The following is a 21,937-nucleotide window of genomic DNA, read 5'->3' on the forward strand; positions in this document are numbered from 1 at the left end:
GTTTCCATATTTGGAAAGTTCCCATCTCTTAATAATGCTTCTGTGAACATTTGTGTTGTTTTTGTATGAATATGTTTCCATTTCTCTTAGAGAGATATAACAAGGGGAGGAGTTATTGTATCTTTTTGTAATAACTATTGATCTTTGAGAAATTTCCAGATTGTCTTGCAAAAGTGACTCTACCATTTTTATAATATCATCAGTAATATATGATGGTTCCAGTTTTCTACATGATCATCTATACTGATTATTACCAACTATTTTTTGGCTGCCCTAAGGCATGTGATACAGTAATATCTTGTGGTTTTGATTTGCATTTTTCTAATGACTAGTGATGTTGAATATCTTTTTTTATATTTTTTTTAAGATTTATTTATTATGTATGCAGCATTCTGCCTACATGTATGCCTGCAGGCCAGAAGAGGACACCAGATCTTTCTTTTTTTTTTTTTCCAGAGCTGAGGACCGAACCACGGCCTTGCACTTGCTAGGCAAGCGCACTACCACTGAGCTAAATCCCCAGCCCCTTGAATATCTTTTTATGTACCTACTGTTCATCTATATTCTTTGGAGAAATGTCCACTTGAATCCTTTGCCTTTTTTTTTTAATTGAGTAATGAGTTGTAAGTTATTCTATATTCTTGAATTAAGTACCCTTTCATATTTTCAAATACTTCTCCCATTCTGTAGATTTTTTTTTTTATTACTATGCCTGCCAAAACAGGGTTTTTCTGTGTAGCCTGGGCAGTCCTGGAGCTCCCTTCTGTGGACCAGACTGGCCTTGAGCTCAGAAATCTGCCTATCTCTGCCTTCTAAATGATAGGACTAAAGGCATGAGCCATCATACAGGGCTTTCTTTTCACTTTCCTAACAGTGACCTTATCCATGGAATCAACCATTCAGAGACCAAAAATATTTGAAAAAGGATTGTGTCTGTGCTAACATGTCCAGGCTTATTTTCCTGTCATTAGTGTCTAAACAATACAAAATAGCACATGTTTATATAGCATGAGCATTGTATCAGGTATTGTAAATAATTGGTTTACAATAGAGATGATTTCAGGCTTATGGGAAGGTATGTGTGGATTATGTGTAAGTAGAACACCATTTTCTGTAAGTCTTGAGCATCCATAGGGATGGGGTTTCTTGGTGTTAATTCCTGGTGATACTGAGGGACAGCTGTATATTCCCATTAGAGTGAGGACTTAAACTTGCATTTGAGGGGTGATACCATTCACCCTGTAATGCTGAAGACATTGAAGGTATTCTCTTTAAATCTTTCTCCAACACAGTTCAGGTACAGTATGTGATTTCATCTATGATTTGATATATTATCTCAGGTTCCTTTAAGAAAAAAATGTATTTCTTTACAGTATTTATGAATTGTGTATTTCCGAGGTGTTGTACAACATGAATAGTGTTTTCCCCCTCTATCCTCCCCGTCCCCTTCTGGCTCTGGCTCTTTCTCTAAGACAGAGTCTCTGTGTCTTCCTGGCTGTCCTGGAGCTCACTGTGTAGACCAGGGTGACTGTGAACTCACAGAGCTCCGCCACCCTCTGTCCAGAGTGCTGGCATTATAAGTGTGCACTATCATGCCAGCTTTTATTAGGAGTCTCATCTGTTTAACTGCCACCCTCATATCTCAGTGCCCAGTTTACCTTTTCTCTCAGACCTTCCTGCTTTTCCACTTACTGTCATACCAGTTCAGCCCGACCTGGAAACACTGCCAGATTCCTTTAGGTGTCGACAATACAGATTGAAAAATCACTTTCTTGTGCTTTATTATTTCTTTCTTATAATGGTGAGTTTTTCCTTTATTGAAGGTAGAGAGTTTTTTTATGGAATGGTTTCATTATTTTTTTTATTTTTTATTTTTTTAAAGATTTGTTTATTTATTATACATACATTCTGTCTGTATGTATCCCTGCAGGCCAGAAGAGGGCACCAGATTTCACATTACAGATGGTTGTGAGCCACCATGTGGTTGCTGGGAATTGAACTTAGGACCTCTGGAAGCACAGTCGGTGCTCTTAACCACTGAGCCATCTCTCCAGCTTTGTCATGGGTGAATTATGCAGTGATTGAAACTAGGTTTTGTAAACCTAGTAGGTTTTAGACAGTTGGGGTTCTGATTGTTTTCTTACAGATTAGCAAGGTGAAAATGAAAGGCATGTCTTCCCTCAGCCTGTTACGAGTTGCATCTTTGTTTGCATGGCTAATTCCCATTTAGCAGTATTTACTGTGGACCGACTGTGACTTAGGCACTAGTCTCTGGAGATAAAAGGTGATCAAAAGTAACCAAGGTCTGTGCCATCATGGAACTTGGTCTTGTGGGGGTCAAACATAAATCATGAATCCGCCTGGCACTTGGGAGGCAGAGGCAAGTGGATGGATGTCTGTGAGTTCAAAGACAGCCAGAACTGCCTAGTGAGACTCTGTCCCCAAAAATTTAACAAACAAAAAAACCTATAAATAAATGTCAGATTACATTTGTGAGTAGTGAGTGTTATGAGGGAGTACTTCAGAATGGCAAGAGTGAATTTTGGGGTGAAATTTAGCCCATTTAGAACTTTTAGAGAGTCTCTCGGAAAGAATCAAGTATGTATAGGAGTCAAGTAGGCTTAAGAGGACCAGGTGAATGAGAAGCAGTAGCATAAAATAGCGTTCTGCACAGTGGCTCTGCAGGAAAGAGCCTCAGACTTCTCCCCGTGGAACAGTTTGTCCCTGCCCAGTGACTTCTGAGACTTCAGTTGGGACTTAAGGCTGAAGACAATGTCTAGAGAGTCGCGAATCTGGGAGCTCCTTCCCTGGCTTTCAGGGCCTGGCCTCTGGTGGGGCCCAAGTGAAGCTATTGGACAAGACACACATATGTGATCTCTTCATTTATCCTGGATTTCCTCAGTCCATAGTGTATCTTGGTAACAAAAGAATCCATGGAACTATTCCAGAGAGAGCCAGGAGGTTATTCCCTTTTTATGACATAGGCTTGGACATCAAGCTAAAGACACAAAGCCTCACCCTACTTCAAGGCCAAGGGAAATAATTGTCATCTTTTGATCAAGAGAGTAGCACAATGCTAACACCAGAAGTATTGCTGTGTTATGCCTCTCAAGAAGCTGGTAGATCCTAGAGAAACTAGAGAACAGAAAGTTAGAGAGAGAGATAGGAGATAGGCCATTCACAAGGCCTTGTAGAACATTGAAAAACTGATTTTAGCCGGGCGGTGGTGGCGCATGCCTTTAATCCCAGCACTCGGGAGGCAGAGGCAGGTGGATCTTTGTGAGTTCGAGGCCGGCCTGGTCTACAGAGCGAGATCCAGGAAAAGTGCAAAGCTACACAGAGAAACCCTGTCTCGAAAAACCAAAAAACAAAAAAAAAAACACCCTGATTTTAAGGATAGTATTTTGGGGTTAACGTTAGATGTGTGCTTTTTAAGATGAGCATGGCGAGCTATATGAGTGGTCTCTTTCTCACCCCTCCTCCTACCGGTTAGGAACCGTGTAAAATAACCCATGAGTAAAGTGGGCTAGGAGGTGACTATGAAGACAGAAGTGTGTGGATTTGAGAGGAATGAAGGAATTTAGGCATAATTACTAGCTTTTGAGGATGCATCGAGACTAGAAAGCAAAGTGTTAACTATGGTTTCCTGGATTCTGATTTGCTGCCAGACAAATGTGCCATTTGCCAGGATGGAAAAGAGGAGAAGTGGACTGGAATTAAGGAGAAGCATGTGAACTTGGTTTGGGACACATATTGAATGGGAAAAGATGTTAAATAGGCCTCTGCCTTTGTGAGCCTGCAGGTCAGAAGAGTGGTCTCTGCTGGGGATAGAAATTTATGAATCATCTGAGGATGGTGAGAAAGCTCAGCTGTTAAAGAGTACTTGCTGCCCTTGCAAAAGTCCAGAGTTTGGTTCCTAACATACACATTGGGAATACCATGACAACCTGTAACTTCAGGGGTCCAGTGTCATCTTCTGTCCTTCTTGGGTACCCACGTGGACATGCCTATAATCAGCACACACACGTTTAAAACTTTATAAACCAGAAGTTTGTGAGTTGTCTGTGGGTTATAATTGAGATTTGAAGAGCAGGTAAATCACTGAGATTGCCTGGGACAGAAAAGAGGGTCTAGTACTGAGGCTTGAGGGACTCATATAGTTGGTGGTTAAGAAGGGATGTACAGAAGGAGGGGCCCAACAGGAGAAACCAAACCCACAGCTAGGCATGGGTAAGGAAAGAAAATCTAGTTTTAGGCAGAAGATCAAATATTCCTGAGAAGTACTGGGGAAAGATTGAAACATGGTCATTGGTTTAAAGGTGTGTAAATGTAAAGTTCCGTCATGATCATAATAGCAGTCATTTTGGGGGATAAGGACTCTGGGATCCCGATTGTGGTATTATTAGTAATTTTTGTCAGGCAAAGAGATGATAATAGATTAGATACCTCCTTCAAGTTTATCCTCGAAGTTAGAAAGAGAAGTTAGAGCAGTGTGGCTAGCAATGGTGGTAGTTCTAATATTTTATGATGAGAAAATGAGACTTCATCTTTGAAGAGAATGGTAACCTCTGAGAGGAAATGGAGATATCAGAATGTAAGCTGAGAATTTCTGCTCTTTGGTGAAGTGGTAGTTTTGAGAAAGATCAATCCACACTATTGGTATACATAATTACCATTGGTTAAGTATCTGTTCTGTGTTAAATTCTGAATATTTGGAGGGTCACTAACTGGAGTGTTTGTTCTTCTTCTTCTCCCTTTTTTCTCAGAAGAATGATGAAAATGGAAATTGCTCAGGGGAAGGAATTGAATTCCCTACAACAAATTTGTATGAACTGGAAAGCCGTGTTTTGACTGATCATTGGTCTATCCCATACAAGCGAGAGGAATCACTAGGCAAATGTCTCTTGGCTTCTACCTACTTAGCAAGACTTGGTAAGCTTTCACTGTCGTCCCTCAGATGTTTGGTATAGGACACAGTTTCACCTTTGTGTTTGTCATTGTCTGTGATTTATTTTCTCATTTCCTGTCATTCCCTGTGGGATAAAAGCTTTAACTAAATCAGCTGTTTATTTTCAGTTCTAGTAGACTATCTGTAATATAATTGAAAAGCTTTGTGGAGACTAAAATTAACTTTTCCCTAGAAGCTTGGAGCACTTTCAATTTGGGCTCAATTCAGAGCTTTTTCTTATTTAAGACTAGGAAGAATTCTGGCAGTATGCTTCCCTGAGAATGGGAAGGCAAGGGGAAGGAGAGAGGAAGAATGCATAGTTTACTAATCATGATTAAATGTAAGATGCATCAAAGGAAATATTTTGACAAGTCCTAGATTTAACCCCAACAGACACTTATGGTCTGTGTATTGATTTCCTGACACTGGCATTTATTAAGGGTCTGTTAGGATGTTAGGCAGGAGTTCTGAAAAATAGAATTGTTTATCAGTATTCCCAGTGGTAAAATGCATTTCTAAGTTTAAGAGAGAAAAGCATTTCAGACCTAGGGAGTTAATTGTCTCAGTAGGTAAATGCACTTACCTCCAAGTCTAACAACCTGAGTTCAAATCCTGAGACCCAGATGGTGGAAGGAGAGAACCTATTCCTTTAAGTTTCCCCCAACCTCCACATATATACATCACCTCCCTCCACAGTAAATAAATGTACACGAGATTTTAAAAAGCAATGCATTCTTCCTATGAATAACTTTTACAGTAGGTTCTTCCATTCACTTAGCATCCATTACTCGCTATATATGTTATTACAGACACAACTCTTTGTTTTATTTACATAGTTTATTTACATGCTTTAGAAGAGTAATTTGGGCATTTATTTCAGATATTTGTGCTTTTATAAATGGCTGTTTAGGTAGCTGCTGCTGTTTTATCTCACCAGGTCACATAAGTTGACATGGAGACATAAGACCATTTCAGTTTTAATTAGTGTCTAGTTGAATGCTATGATTATTTCTCAGCCTGCTACTATATATAGCCGAACGTCTGCATCTGCTTTAAATAATTGTTTAAGAAACAAGGTTTTGTGATAAAGATCTATATGTATGATTTGGAACAAATATCCAATGTCTACAAAAAGCTTGAAATCTACGTAAGTTATATCCTCTTATTTATCTAACAAGGTCTTTCGGAGTCTGATGAGAACTGCAAAAGATTTACAGAGCGGTGTATGCCCGAGGCATTTAAAAAGGTAAGGAGAGGGGCTGAGTTGATTGCTGGTAGGGGCAAAGGCAGCTCAACTTTTGGTTTTAGTTTTAGATATTTATGCATAAAATCAGTTCATGAATCTTGTTCAACTGAGGAATCCTCTAATATGAAATAAGCTTTGAAATTGAAACTTACCAATAATTTACTTCTATTATATTCAAGTATTTACATTTACCTTTGGTTAATTCTTACTTCCTAATATTTAATTGCTAAAGAATAGATTAATTAACTTATAGTAGGAGATTGTATAGCTTACAGGTTGTGGTACTTTGAAATTTTAGTATTCATTACCCAAATAGCCACTTCATGGTTTTTTTTTAATTATTAATTTTTTGGTATTAATAAAATTATATCATTTCCCTTCCTTTTTCCTCCCTCCAAATCTACTTTATACTTCATTCAAACCCTTTTATGTACATCCCCCTTGATTTCTTTGAAATTCATAGCCTCTCTTTTCTTTAGTTGTTGTTTTATGTGTGTGTGTGTGTGTGTGTGTGTGTGTGTGTGTGTGTGTGTCGAGAGAGAGAGAGAGAGAGAGAGAGAGAGAGAGAGAGATGAACATGTGTGAGTGTCTAGATAGATAGGCACGTAGACAGACAGAAAGACAGATATTCTTAAATACACAACTACAACTTGCTAGGTCCGTATGTTTTCAGGCTGACTATTTGGTATTGGGTAACCGATAGACGTGCTCTTCCCTGGGGAAAACTAGTTCTGCTCTCGGCATTCCTTGGCTGTCTGTCGTTCTTTGTGCGGGGTTAAGGTTTTCACCTTCTTCATGTTTGCATGTCTGTTGGCATAAGCCTTGTTGAGCTCAGGTTTAGGCAGCCATGTGGTGAGACTTAGTGGCCATAACTTCTGACATTTCTAGGAGAGACAGTCTCATAGCAAACTCCCTGTTCCTCTGGCTTTTAGAATCTTTCTGACTCCTCTAATTAGGGAGGTGGAGGAGAGAGATACAGAAGAGAGAGAGAAGAGGGTAAGGGTGTCTGAAAAGTCCATAAGGAATCATACTGTTAGCGGTCAACCTAAAAAAAAAAACCTATTATACACCGAAGTTGGTGTATAACTACTCATATATAGTTTAGATGAAAACACCTGAGTTGACAGTGCTCCCCGAAAAGCCCTAGACAATCTAACAGAAATCTCATCAGCAGACATGAGAAACACAGGGTTGTTCAAAACTTACCTTGGTAGCCCCACACAGGTGGAGCTAAGTCCCTATTGAAGAAGTCACTATGCAGTTCAGATACAGGGCTCAGAGGCCCCTGTGCTGGTTCTGACCTGAGTGCCTCTTTCCTAAGGACTAGCTTTTCTGGTAGCAGAAGGCCCCGTGCAAGCTTCCAAAAGAGGGAAGCAATCAGCAGTCCTACCCAGCTATGGCACCTATAAACCACAATAATGACCAGCATGGCATTATAACCCTAAGGGTTGCAAAAGTTATTCATGTACCTTGATGGTAACCAGCACCTCTCTAATTGGATTTAAGACCCACTCAAGAGGGAAACCATGCCTGGTACTGGAAATCTAGCCAGATAATCCAGAGCTAGTGAAGTCATGGATCTTGAAGGACAACCTACAACTACCACTTTACTGAGCCAGTATAATCCCTAACTACATTCTAAATATTTGTCCTTTTACCCAGATAAGTGCAGTCCTCACCCTCCTCCTCAAGGAAGCCTCTCTTTGTAACAGATGGAGATCACTACAGAAACCAATCAAAATGCAGAGTTCTGGAGCCCAGTTATGACCCCAGCCCTGTACCTAAGGCTCAGGCACCATTACTAAGACAGAAACATATTTTAAACTACTAAAAGTTTGTTCTTCTTGAAACAAATGACAGATGAGAACATTGCTTGTCAAAACCAGAGTGGTAGGTCTGCTCCTCATTCTGTTAGATAGCATTCTCTCAGACAGCAGTTTTCTTCAGAGTGCAAATAGGGGACCACAGGCTTGTGTTTCTACAGTCAGCCTGACTCAGCCTAATTCCCTGTTCAGGATCTGAGTCAGTCCTCACAAGAGAAAGGACTGTGTTGTAGACAGTCTTCCCTAGCAAAAATCAAGTGCTCAGTGCCCTTAGCTGAATAGAAGAATGAGTGCCCCACTGTCTTGTACTTAAGGTTTTGTGTTCATTTTTGTCCAATATGCAAGTGAAGTCTCTAGACTCACAGATAGATGAAGTTTGTATTCATTTTAAAACTCGGTGACACGGGCTGGAGAGATGGCTCAGAGGTTAAGAGCACAGCTGCTCTTCCAGAGGTCCTGAGTTCAATTCCCAGCAACCACATGGTGGCTCACAACCATCTGTAATGAGTTCTGGCACCCTCTTCTGTATACATAATAAATAAATAAATCTTAAAAAAAAAAAAAACAAAACTCGGTGACACAAAAGATCTATTTGTAAATAGTTATTCCCATATGCACTTTGGTATGAATTCCCTTGACTCAAGGCTTAAACAATGACAATGTTAATTTGAGAAACAAAAATGGTTTAATCTTTGAAAGAAAGGGATAAATCTCTTTAAGTTGTCAGTTGGATGGAGATTATTTAGAATCAAGGTCTGTTATTAGATGTGCATTTGTTCACCATTTTATAATTTTGAATGGAACATGCTCTTTATATATAACTTTAAAAATATGAGGCTTCTTTATCATACATTGACATATGTCATAGTATGAGCATATGCTTACAGACAAAGAAATGCATGTTTTATTTAGTCATGGGAAACAACTTATTAGTTTAAAAAACAACCTTTAGGGGCCAGAGAGTTTGCTCAGCTGTTAAATGAACTTAGCTGTTCTTGCAGAGGACCAGAGTTTGGTTTCTAGCACCCATGTCAGGCAAATACTTGTAACTCTAGCTCCAGGGAACATGACACCTTCTTCTGGCCTCCTCAGGCATCCACACACACCTGCAGATACAAACACACAGACACACACATGCACATAAATAAAACATTAAACATATCTTTAAGAAAGAAAACAACTTTTTGGTTGAGGAGCTCCAGATCCAGAAAGTTCTGTAGTGAGTTGTTGTTTTTTGTTTTGTTTTGTTTTGTTTCATTTTTTCAAGACAGGGTTTCTCTGTAGCTTTGGAGCCTGTCCTGGACTAGCTCTGTAGACCAGGCTGGCCTCAGACTCACAGAGATCCACCTGCCCCTGCCTCCCAAGTGGTGGGATTACAGGCATGCACCACCACCGCCCGGCCTGTAGTGAACTTTATATTTGGTGTGTAACATTCATATCAGAACAGAGCTGCTTGGGAGAGATGTTATATTATGCCCTTAGCTGATAATGGCATTATAATGAACAGTCAAATGCTGGTTGGTTGTTTTTTTTCTGAAACTGTGAGCATGGATATGCTGAATTGTGTGATAGAATTTTATGAATTCCCAAAAGTTAAATTTTCTCATGGTTTAGAACTCTGAAGAAGGCTCTCCTTCCTAACATTAAGCATGCTTTCTTTGATAAAGTCAGAAGAGCAGCAGAGTTGTGTGCACCCCCAGAAAACTTGGCAGGACGTAATTGATTTGGTGTTCCTTCCTCTAGCTGAAGTTCCTAGAGTGAGGCTCTTCCTGCCTCTAGCGTTTGTAGATGTAGGGTGCTGAGAGCATGGGGGCAGGGAAGGGCTTTGTTGTTACTTCTGTACTCTTCACTTTGCACCTTCCAGCCCACTTGTTCCGCCCGAGGAACCGAGGAAGTAATCCAAGTTGGCTGCAGAGCATGGTTGTGTTTAATTACCTTATGCGCATCTTCTACACAAGGTGCTGCTACCTGTCTCTCCCATCTCTTCTAGAAGGTCAAACTTCATGTTCAAAGTGAGACATGAACGAGTGAGATGACATAGAGTGGTGCGTTTTAATGTTGAAATCATATGAAGCCTGTAATCAGTGCTTCGTTTTAATGTGTGATTTTTAGGTATAGGAGCAGTATATAGTCAATCTTGGGACAAAATGGTGCCTCGGCAGTTTATATAAATGTAGTCATTTGAGCCCACAGTGGAGCTGATGGGTGTTTTGAAAATGCAGAACTGAAGTCCCTCTCTGTAACTATTGAAATCTGGGTTTGTCCAGGCTACCCCCCCCCCTTTTTTTCCAGGTTTCAATGTGACCAAAGTGAGTTTTTATTATGCAATATTTTCCCTCTAAAGGGAAATCTTCCAGAAACATGGAACTAGGGAGAACTTGGTGGCACACACCTGCAACTCCAGCATTTGAGAAGCTAAAATAGAGGATTCAGAGTTAGGGGCTATCCTGACCTGAGATTCAGCCTCAGAAATCAAACCCCAAAGTCCCTGAGCCAACAACAACTAACAAATGAAACACCCGCCAACTAAACAGGCGTGAAGTCATTCTACACATCTACTGTAGCCCTTCGTTTTTTTCATTCCCTGGTCTGCAGTTAGTCTTGAATTTACATCCTGAGGACTGAAGAGTTGAAGGGTCCAATTTCTCTTATTTTTAATGAATCTAAGACATGCTTTGATTTTATGAGAGACCTTTTTTTATATTTGATATTTATGCCTAAAAAACAGATTGCAGTATCTTATTATTTTGAGCTGTTCTGGATTTGCTTAGCCATTTAAAAAGTTAACTATTACTTTTGAACATACCAAAAAAAAGGGAAATAAAAGCACAGTAAATTAGTTATTTTTAAGTTTGTTCATGTTGAGAGTTCTTATTTAGCCAACCAATGGGAAGATGCAGTCCTTTTTCTGAGATGTGAAAAATGCAAATTGGAAATTTGTATGAATCCTTGAAATATGTCATCCATATCTTAGATTCCAGACCCACCGATTAATGTTGACAGCTTACCAGCATATATTAATAATGCCTTACATTTATAAAGTGCTCTCATGTTTGTTATATCTTTTGATCTTTATAACATCTTAGTGAGATGAGCAGAATATACAACTTACCCCTCATTAGTGATATTTTTATTATTTGTAATATAATAATGAAGACCATGTCTCTGAGAATTTCATGACTTTGTTGAATTGGGAACCAGTAGTTTCCATAGATGTCAAGTTTCTCCTTGCTCTATGTTACTTGGTCTCCTGAAGTAATAATGAAGAACAGGGGCTGGAGAGATGGCTCAGTGGTTAAGAGCACTGACTGCTCTTCCAGAGGTCCCGAGTTCAATTCCAGCAACCACATCATGGCTCACAACCATCTGTAATGAGATCTGGTGCCATCTTCAGGCCTGCAGGGATACATGTAGGCAGAACACTGTGTGTGTGTGTGTGTGTGTGTGTGTGTGTGTGTGTGTGTGTGTGTGTGTGTAAAATAAATAAATAAATCTTTAAAAAAAATAATGAAGAACAGAAGAGCAAATTAGAAAGGGGTGTTTTTTGTTTGTTTGTTTGGTTGGTTGGTTGGTTGGTTGGTTTTGGTTTTTCGAGACAGGGTTTCTCTGTGGCTTTGGAGCCTGTTCTGGACTAGCTCTGTAGACCAGGCTGGTCTGAACTCACAGAGATCCACCTGCCTCTGCCTCCCAAGTGGTGGGATTACAGGCATGCACCGCCCGGCAGAAAGGGGTGTATTTAATGCTGGGCCTGGGTGAGCACTCAGGAGACAGAGGCAGGCAGTTGACTTTGAGGCCAGCCTGGTCCACATAGTAAGTTCTAGGGCAGCCAGGACTACATAGAGAAACCCTGAAAAAAAATTGCATTTAAACAAGCTGCTTTGATATAAAGAAATTAAAGTTCAAAATAAAACTTTATATTGACTTTGAGATACTAAAGAAGTTGGATCATGGTTACTGATCTTAAAGCCATCTGCATTCAAAAGGGCATTTTGGTCATACAGTTTTGGTTACTTGAAATTTACTTGATAAATTGGGTTTCTTGTCTGTTTTCCAAATTAGACTCTGGATTCCCCTTTGTTTTTGTAGCTCCTGACATCAAGTGCTGTTCACAAGTGGGGTACTGAAATTCATGAAGGAATCTACAACATGTTGATGCTACTAATAGAATTGGTTGCAGAGAGAATAAAACAGGATCCAATTCCCATTGGTCTCCTCGGCGTGCTTACAATGGTATAGTATCTAGAAAATGAAATGCTACTCTCTTTGTTTTGGTTTAATTGAAGAGAATTTTCTACTCTTCCACTTGTAATCAAAAACCAATTATAACCATTTTGTCATGAGAAGTATGAGCTTAGCTGTAAGACTCCTTGCCTTTTAGTTTAACAGTAGAGCAGCCGTCATGTTTGGAAGAAGTACGTCTCCAGCTTTGACAGACTTTTGGAAGCTTTCCCTGATGACTCCGGTTATCCCTGTCTTAAACACATTTACAGAGGTTCTGCCTTTTCTTCAGCTCTTAACTTTCTCCTCAGCTTCCTGCTTGTCTCCACTTCTGTCATCTGCTGTACCTGAGCTGCCCCTGCCACTCGGGGGTGTTGGTGTTGCTTAGCCTGAAGCCGGACCCCTCCCCCTGCTACCTCCATCCTCTTTAACATGGCAGCAGCAGGGCAGAGGAGCACCGTGCCAGGCTTTGCTCCTGAACTAGCCAGAGCCTGAGTTTTGCCAGTGTTCCGAAACAGTTCCATTAGAGGAGGAACCAAAGGCTGTATTTTTATCGTCTTTTCTAATGCTAATATGTTGTTATAAAAATAGGTAATGTTTCTCTGTTCTCTTGGAATCTAGGCTTTCAATCCTGATAATGAATACCACTTTAAAAACAGAATGAAAGTGTCTCAGAGGAACTGGGCAGAGGTGTTTGGAGAGGGAAATATGTATGCTGTTTCACCTGTATCTACTTTCCAAAAGGTAAATGCAATTCTTTTTCACCTTTTTAATCATAAATGTATTGAACATTTTTCTGTGCTACACAATTGGCAATTTGCATAGAAGAGTTAGAATCATCTGGAAATCAAGGATACATATTCCATGTGGTTTATAGAACTTAAAATTCTTTCAAAGGACTTACTTGTTCCTATAGCTATTAAGTAATGCTGTGAAGAATTTTTTATCTGAAATTATATTTGATGAAAGAAATTACTTTAGTGCCCTACATACTGGATTTCAGAACCACAGTTTAATTGATGTCCCAGTTTCCTAGAGGTATTTGAGAGAGTAGAGCACTTTAAATTACTCGAAACAACTAATTCTAACTAAAAAACAGACTAAAACTAGTCATCAGTGTTATTTAGAATTTTCTTGCAAACACCACAAGCATTGGAACTTTTGTTCTTACAGTTCCAGATCCAGTCTCTGATATAGAAAGGTCTGCAGTGTGGCAGTAACAAACCCACAAGAAGTGCATAATCTAAACAGCCCTCTAATTCAAACACTGGTTTTTAAGAAACAGTTGAAAGAAGTCAGTTTTAGTTGTAGGAAAAGTGTCTATTACCCTCATAGAATAGAAGTTCGATTTATTTATTTGTTTGTTTGTTTGTTTGTTTATTTATTTATTTTAAAGAGTCTTTTTTGGTTTTTTGAGACAGGGTTTCTTTGTAGCTTTGGAGCCTGTCCTGGACTAGCTCTGTAGACCAGACTGGCCTCGAACTCACAGAGATCACCTGCCTCTGCTTCCCGAGTGCTGGGATTAAAGGCGTGCGCCACCACCGCCCGGCTAGAAGTTTGATTTTTAACATCTATTTATTGACCACTTGCTGCTTATCTGGGATTATTAGTCTAGGTCTGGGAGATGTAACAATACTCCTTGCCTTTATCCAAAAAGTGTAATATTATGCAGTTCTTGGCTTATGATTGTTCTCAACAGTGTAACTATCTTTGATAGCTTTGCTTTCAGTTTTGAATGACTTGAGCTTTTAAGTATATAGCAAACAAAATTAAAATAATACATATTGCAAAACATCATCAAATTGGGCCCTTTATAGCGTCCAGCAGTGATGGTTGGAGCAGCCCACTGTGAGAGTAAACAAAAGGCGACCTCAAACCAGGGCTTGTGGGCATTAGCAGAACTGCACTGGGGAGCCTCCCTCCATTGAGGCCGCTGGAGTTCCCAATGCAGTGTCCTAGGCAGAGCAGAGTGTGTCTCCTTAGGTAAGGTTTCCAAGTAAAAGAAGAAATGGTGACTGGGAAAACCCTGAAACAGATAACCAGGAACTGGGGTTCCTAATCGAAAGTCCCAGGCTGGGTAGAGCTCATCTCTGTGGCTGGGTAGAGCTCATCTCCTTGGCTGGGTAGAGCTCATCTCCGTGGCTGGGTAGAGCTCATCTCCGTGGGTGAGTTTTCACCTTCTCTTTCCTTTGCAGGTGTTTTTGTATTATAAGGTAACCAGTAGGAACCTGGCTTGGAAGTAATTTACTTTCCAGTTGTCCTCAAGGACACAATGTCGGTTGCTTGCTGTTTTCCTTTGTCCCTCTTACAGAATGAAGGGACCAGCCTGCTCCAAAACAGGAAACTTTGGAGGAGACAAGAGAGCCTCCTTGTTCCCAGAGACAGCTTTCAGCAAGCTTAAAGCTTGACAATTTACCAGTATAATGTATAGTACAGTAGTATAGTAGAGGAAAAGTAACAAGTTACAGTAAAATAAACATTGAGTGGAATTCTATCCTATGTGTAGAATGTGGGGGAGGGATTGGTTAGTACAGTGCTGCCGGGAACACGGTCCTACACCCAGTGTCAAGGACGGTGAGTTTAATCCCACAGTATTCTTAGGAGTTAGGTTCTCTTTTATTCTCTTTTCCCGCCTGAGAAATGAAAAGCACCTAAGTACTTCACCAGGGCCAAGTCCCAATAAGAAGACTTTATGCAGTCATGAAATTTAACTTACACAGTATGTTCTCCTGAACACTGAAGTCTTGGCTTCACATTTGTTGTGTTACATGGCAAATGTGTGTAAAAGCAGTGCACTTCATGGCTTACTGCAGGTAGGTGCTCAGCAGACATTCTCCCCTCTTCACTGTCTGCTACTGAGACCAGAACAGTTCAGTTTTTGCCCTCCTCTTCCTGGGGGGGAATTACTTGTCCCGACAAGGTCCTGGCCTCCTGGCCTGTCTTCTCCAGCATTTGCTTCTTAGAGCTCCTGTTCCTTCTTTGCTGTTTTTAGTCTCCCCTCACTGTTGGGTTATTCTCAGGAAGCATGCCCTGGTGTTTTCTGCCGCTGAATGTTCTGCCCTTAATATCACATCCTTTGTACCTTCAGCATGGATTCTCTTCACACCCAAACCTCATAAAAAATTCCGGGTTTCCCCTGTCATTCACAGTGACTACCCTAAACTTTTAACTTATGGATTAAACAAAACCTGAATTTCATTATCTTTATTCTCCTCTGAGCAATGCATACAAACCTTAGCTTGTTTCCTGTGGTTTCCCCCAACTTTTAGTTCCTACCCTGTTACCTTTAGTGTTCAATCTCCTGGTACTTTCCTGACTTTTTTTTAAACCTATAAAAGAGGTAGCTCACTGGTAAAATATGCTTTAGTTGGGTATCCATTAGTGATTGACTTTATTATTAATGGCCTCAACCTTTATTTCACACTTCTTAATATTTTCATTGGCCGTTAAATTCTGGGCTGATAGCTATTTTTGTCAGAATAATAAATTCACGTTGCAGTGACTTTGATTGGGCCAGTTGAGAAGTTGGCTGCTAGTTGGATTCTTTGTGAGCGTCCTTCCTCACTGGCTTCATTTTTAGACTCTTCTTCTTCCTTGATGCTTCTCTTTTTAACTCTCACAAGGCTGATCAAGATATTCTTAGTTGGGCAGTTGTGGCGCACGCCTTTAATCCCAGAACTAGGGAGGCAGAGGCAGGCAGATGTGTGTGAGTTCAAGGTCAGCCTGGTCTACAGATCCAGTTCCAACAGCAAGGGTTGCAAAGAGAAACCCTGTCTACAAACCAACAAACAAACGATATTCTTACTGTTCCTTTTGGTTAATACCTCGTGTGCATGCACACACATGAGGGGAGGTGTGCATGGATAGGGATTAGGTATGTGGTACATGTGTTCATGTTTGCACACAACCAGGTCTTTGTGCACATGTGTGTATGTAGGCTCTCCATGTTGTTGAGATAGCAAGCCCCTTACCACCTGAGTCCTTTAATGCCCTCTTGTGCTTAATATTTTGTATCAGTTCTGGCACTTTTCAGCCATTATCTTTTAGTGGATTACTTTTTCTCTATCAGTCTTTTTTCTTGTGGAACTTAATTGGGTACGTTAGACTGTCTCATTCATTCTGTCTTCCATGTCCCTTCATCTTCTCCATTGCTATGTCTTTGTGCTTTTGATATTTTTTTCTGGTATCTGTAGTTCAGTTTTCTTTTTTTTCTATTTGTATTTAGTTTTGTATTTAACATGCCGATTTAGAGCTTTAACTTCGGTATATATGTGTATTGTGTTTGTTTTGTTTTTGAGACAGGCTGGCCTCGTGCTCCTGATCTTGTACCTCCACTTCCCAGCAGTTGGGATTTCAGGGATTACTTACCACATTATTCTTCACTGCTACCCAGCTTTGATCCAGGCCTTCCTCTCTTGCTGCTCTGCTTTCTGTAAAGAATGTCCTCTTCTCGCTGTTATAAATATCACCTTAGTGATGAGAACTTCAGTTCATCTTTGTGGCTCAAACCCTTCTCGAAGCACACCTGAGTAAGGAGTCGGCCACCTCCTCTTAGTTGTCACACGGTTCTCAAGAGTCATGTGCTACGGGGGCCTTGCTGGTGCCTGCCCACCTCTTCTTTACCTCTGAGTAAGTAACATCACTGTCTATCTCAGTGCTCAAGCTAAACCAGAGTTGTCAAAACCATCCTGTCTTCTTAGTCCCTGTGCTCGAACCGTAAAGGGATTCTTTGATTTTAACCCAGTCATGCCTCCAGTGACCACACCTGTCTTCTGCAGCCATTCTGCCCCACCCCTGTCCTCGTCTGTGCACTGTGTCTGTCTTCTGACTGGGTGTCTGGATGCTTCTCAGTCTTCTGTTCTTTCATGCCATCACGTTCTCAGCAGTGCAAGTGACTGTCCTAGACTGAAAAACCCGCTCCACCCTTGCAACCCTTGCTTGAAACACTTGGTTGCTGTCCTGGCCTTTACTTCTGTATGCCGTTTGACCCATGCCACTCTCCACAGCCGTCACCTGTGGTGCTCTCGGGGGGGGGGGGGGGGGGGGGGGGGGGGCTTCTCGTAGTGTTTCACACAGTGGACTCTTCTGACTTCTCCAAATAGGTTGGCTGTTTCTGCATGGACTAGTCTTTATTATGTCATACAGGTCTTTCAGGAGCTCCACTCCTCATAGACAAACCTCCTTCTAGTCTTTAAAGGACCCTTTGCCTTTTGTTTTATAGACTGGTTTATCATAATTTGAATTGCTTGTGTATGTGGTAATTTTCTGGTTTTTAAGTGCTGAAATATGATCTGTCAAGTGGGTGTGACATCCCTTCTGGTCTAAACCTAAGACCCAAGTGCCTAGAAAAAGAAGAGAGAAGAGAAGGGAGGGTAAGGAAAGAGCTTGTTTAAGGATAGTAATGATAAAACTCTAACTGAACTTTAATCTCTGAATTCTAGATGTCTACCTTTTAGGTAATAATTTTTAATTTCTGAAATAAAAGTTTCAGCCATGTGTGGTGATGTACTCTTGACATCCCCAACACTTGGGAGGTAGAAGCAGAAGAGTAAGGAATTTAAAGCTAGTCTCAGCTGCCTAGCAAATTCAAGTGCAGTCTGAGCTACCTGAGACCCTGTTTTGGAAAACCACAATAAATAAAATATAACTTTCTTAGAGAATTTAATTTGAGTTATTCTTTTCCTTGGAGAACTTAACAAATACCAGCTGCTCCCAAATGCATGAATGTTCCTCATATGACAATCCCATGAAGGTCTAGATTTGGTGCTTCAAAAATATGTCAGAGACTTTGAAAATATAAATTTACATGCTTCAAAAATTGTATACAATAATGTCAAAGACTTACATTAAGAAACATTTGGGAAAGACTTTTGAAGAATGTTCCAAATTTTAATGCTTTTTCTTCAGATTTCCTATTTAGGAAATAAAAAAATGCGAAGATTAATAATGAGGAGACTTATATTACCATATTAATTTTGACTTTATTTTCTCACAGGAGCCTCATGGATGGGTTGTGGACTTGGTAAATAAGGTATACACTTTTATTGTTACTTTGATTTTGAGATACTATTCCCATTTTCTAGTGTGATTTCTGGTAGTTGTATATTTTAAACAAGTATTAATTATTGGTCTGTTGCTGTGATGAAATACCATGACCCAGAGCGGGTAGAGAAGAGTTAATTTGGGTCACAGTTGAGGGCAGAGTCTATGAGGCTGGGAAGGCATGGTGGTAGGAGACAGAAGCGGGAACCTGGCTGATCACATCCTGGGCACACACAGGAGTCAGTGAGCAAGAACAGGAAGTGGGATGAAGCCAAAACCCTCAAAGCCTGCTCCCAGTGATATACTGTCTCTAGCAAGGCTGCACTTTCTAAAGGTCTCATGGTCTCTTCAAACAGTGCCACCAGCTGGGGACCAAGTGTTTAAATGTATGAGCTTATGGGGGACATTTCTCATTCAAACCTCCACAAATAAGACTTTCACTGAGGAGGAATGGTGTATGGGTCCTTCTCTGTGTACGTGATATGTACAACTGAACATCAGGTTTTGGGTTAGAACATCTCCTACAGTATACCTTAGGAACATTAGAATTGCAATTTCTGGTGTTCCAAGAGCAGTCTCACAGAGCATAGTGGTAAAGTAAAATATTAACCTTAATCCTTTGCTTAAATTATTGCTGTGGAGCATTTCTAAATATATTCATGCCTGTTTTCTTTTCAGTTTGGAGAATTAGGTGGATTTGCAGCAATCCAAGCCAAACTCCATTCAGAAGATATAGAACTTGGGGTGAGTTAAACCACTCACTGTGCTCAGTGTGCAGGTACACTTTATTTGAGTTGGTATACAGCTAGGAGACATGGTCTGAATACAGCGAGTTAAATATTAAAGTTAATCAGGCTGGGGAGAAGCTGTCGTTACAGTTCTTGTGCCAAGAGTAAGAACCTGAGTTTGAGCCCAGCACCCACATAAAAAGCCAGGCACGATACACATGTGTGTAATAACAGCACTGGGAGACAGACATCAGGCAGATCACCGTAATCAGATCTATGCAGAAATGATATGCTGAAATACCATCCCTAAGTGTGAAAAATTGGGAAGTTCCTGTGGGACGATGACTAATCAGCTTCCCTGGTCCCTCTTTGGAAGAAGGCAAAATGTTAATCAGAAAGAGAAACTGATGGTGTGGTAATAGAATGACCTTGCTGCCGCAAGCTGGGAAGCCTTGTCTCCCTGCCTCAAGAGTTGCTTAGGCTGTTGATTGGCATTTGATCCCTATTGAGTATATGAAGTATGTTGAAAATGGCTTTTTGACATGAAAGATAATAGTGATTTGAAAAAGAAAAGAAAGAAAAATGCCTTGAGAAAGTTTTGTCTAGTGTTTTTTGTTTCTCACAAACTGGCTGTGTAGGCATTGGGTGATGTTAGAAATTAACTTTATTTCTTAAGAGTGTTGAAAAGGGTCAAGAATTCTCTAGCCTTTAATAATAAAGAACATTCCCAAATTTCTACACTACCTGGATGAACAATGGAGAAGGATACACACACACAGGATTGAAGGCTTATTCCCTATTGGTATTAAATGTTTGGAGTTAAAAACTCTCCCCAAATCTTCCCTTAGGTCAGACCATTTTTGAAAATACTCTTACTGGCAACAGTGATTGTGGGGGAGAGGGCTGTACATTGAGGAGATAGTGCACTCGGCTCTCATTTTCAAAATAAGTGAGATTAAAGTTTCTTGATAAGTGCCTGATTTCTGACCAATTAAGGTGGCTGTGTCCCAGAATAAATTTAGGCCATATGGTAAAACTGTTTAAGTCATATTTTTTTTAACTTGAAAAACACTGGGAAAAATAATCACATTCCCACCTGTTAAACCGCCTGCACTGGGAAATGAAACTGGTCCATCCTACCCATCCATCTCTCCCTGTGTTCCTGTCCTACCCTCTCTCCTCCTACCTCTCCCTTTCTCGAGACAAGTTGTTGTCAGGCTCTACACAGTAGGACACCTTCACTGTCATGTTAGAGGCCATTCTTGTTCTCAGTGACTCCGGGCTACTTGGACAAAGGCTGAACTGTGATGCACTTGCTTGGTAATGTTGTTAGATTGTTTGTTTGTTTTTACTGCTACAGAAAATGTTCTTTATTTGTGTGTCTTCATGTACACATGTTTGTAAAGGATCAATTCTTAATGACTATACATTTTAGAATTGCAGTTGACTACTAAATCTCCTTCCAAAATGTATACCACCAGTCTGTACTCATACAAACCCATTTTACAGTATGACTGATAATGCTAAATATTTTTAATCTGTGATTTTTCTAATTTAATTAGCAAAATGGTATTTTGTTATTTAGTTTGCAGTACTCCGCTGTTGTGTGAACTAGAGCATTTCTCTACATGATTACTATATTTGCATTTCATCTGTAAATTGACTTCTTAGATCTCAAATAGTCATCTTTAACTTTTAGGACTTCTTTTAATAGCGAACTGATTCTGTGTGAATGCACATGAATCTGTGTGAATGCACATGAATCTGTGTGGGAGGGTGTGCGGTACGTGTGGAGGTCAGAGGAGAGCTTGGTAACTGTCCTCTCCTTCCACCGTGTGGGTCTGGAGGATTAGACGACTCAGCTTGTCAGCTTTGGCAGCAGAGACCTTTACCTCCAAGCCTCCTTGCCAGCCTTATTTGTGTTTGTGATGTCAGAAATTACAAAATTCTGCACAATAATACTTTTCCTTAACAGCTTCAAAGTTTTTCAGACTTGCTTAGGGAACATTCTCCCACTTACAGGTTATAATTTTTTTTTTTTTTTTGCTTTTATAATTTTTAAAACTTGGCTCTTGGTTTATTCAGTTCATTTTTATATATTGTATGACAGGGATCCAGTACTTTTCTTTCAAATAAACGACCTGTTGAACAAGCTCCTCTGACTAACTCTTGCTTCATCACCGTTGGTATTTCTGGTTTTGTCTTATCTCCAAGGCCCATGAGTGTGGTTGTTCCTGGACACCTCTTGCCTTCACTCAGCGCTGGAGCGCCATCTTTAATTACTGGCTCTGCCATCGCCCACGGCCACTGGTTTCTAAAATCTGTTACTTTGATAGTTCTACTCTTTAAAGAAACCAGCATGTCAGGAAAAAAGCCACTGAGGCCGTGTTTGGAATATCAATGTCTGCCTCATTTATTTGGGCTTTCTTGCATGTATTTTACTAACTTTTTTTCCCCTCAAATAAGCTCTAACTTTTTGGAGGGTGGTTAGAGGCCACCTAATATTCCTCCTCAAATATTCTCTCCTTTTCAAAATAAAATGTTTCAGTATTCATCATTATAAACTTTAGAATCATTTCCTTCAGTGCTTCAGGGTGGTTGGGTTGGCATTCTAATTTAAATGTCTGTATTAATCTAAGTGGTTGGGTTGATATTCTAATTTAAATGTCTGTATCAGTCTAAGTGGTTGGGTTGTCTTTCTGTCCAGAAACTTAGTTTATCTAATCATTACTTCATGTCTTGACCAAGTCACCATTTACATTTTTCTCAGCTATATGAAAAGGGGTTGCTTAATTTTAAAGGGTGAAACGCTCCCTCACATTTCACTCTGGTCTTTACTGTCTTCCCGCAGGCCGTCTCAGCGCTGGTGCAGCCCTTAGGGGTGTGTGCAGAGTACCTGAACTCCTCCGTGGTGCAGGTAGGATCAAACCCA

General features: G+C 40.3%; 1 protein-coding gene across 1 annotated transcript in view; it reads left to right on the forward strand.

Moving 5' to 3' along the window:
- Usp24 (ubiquitin specific peptidase 24) overlaps window positions 1-21,937 on the forward strand; it is a 134,645-nt gene that overhangs the window by 24,119 nt on the left and 88,589 nt on the right. The window contains exons 2-8 of the mRNA XM_036178654.1: window positions 4,767-4,932; window positions 6,127-6,194; window positions 12,104-12,247; window positions 12,857-12,979; window positions 18,231-18,266; window positions 18,956-19,021; window positions 21,857-21,922. Coding sequence (XP_036034547.1) covers window positions 4,767-4,932; window positions 6,127-6,194; window positions 12,104-12,247; window positions 12,857-12,979; window positions 18,231-18,266; window positions 18,956-19,021; window positions 21,857-21,922 — 669 coding nt within the window. The remainder of the gene's footprint in view (window positions 1-4,766; window positions 4,933-6,126; window positions 6,195-12,103; window positions 12,248-12,856; window positions 12,980-18,230; window positions 18,267-18,955; window positions 19,022-21,856; window positions 21,923-21,937) is intronic.

The sequence above is a fragment of the Onychomys torridus genome, chromosome 2 (genome assembly GCF_903995425.1).
Source record: "Onychomys torridus chromosome 2, mOncTor1.1, whole genome shotgun sequence".
NCBI classification, from domain to species: Eukaryota; Metazoa; Chordata; class Mammalia; order Rodentia; family Cricetidae; genus Onychomys; species Onychomys torridus.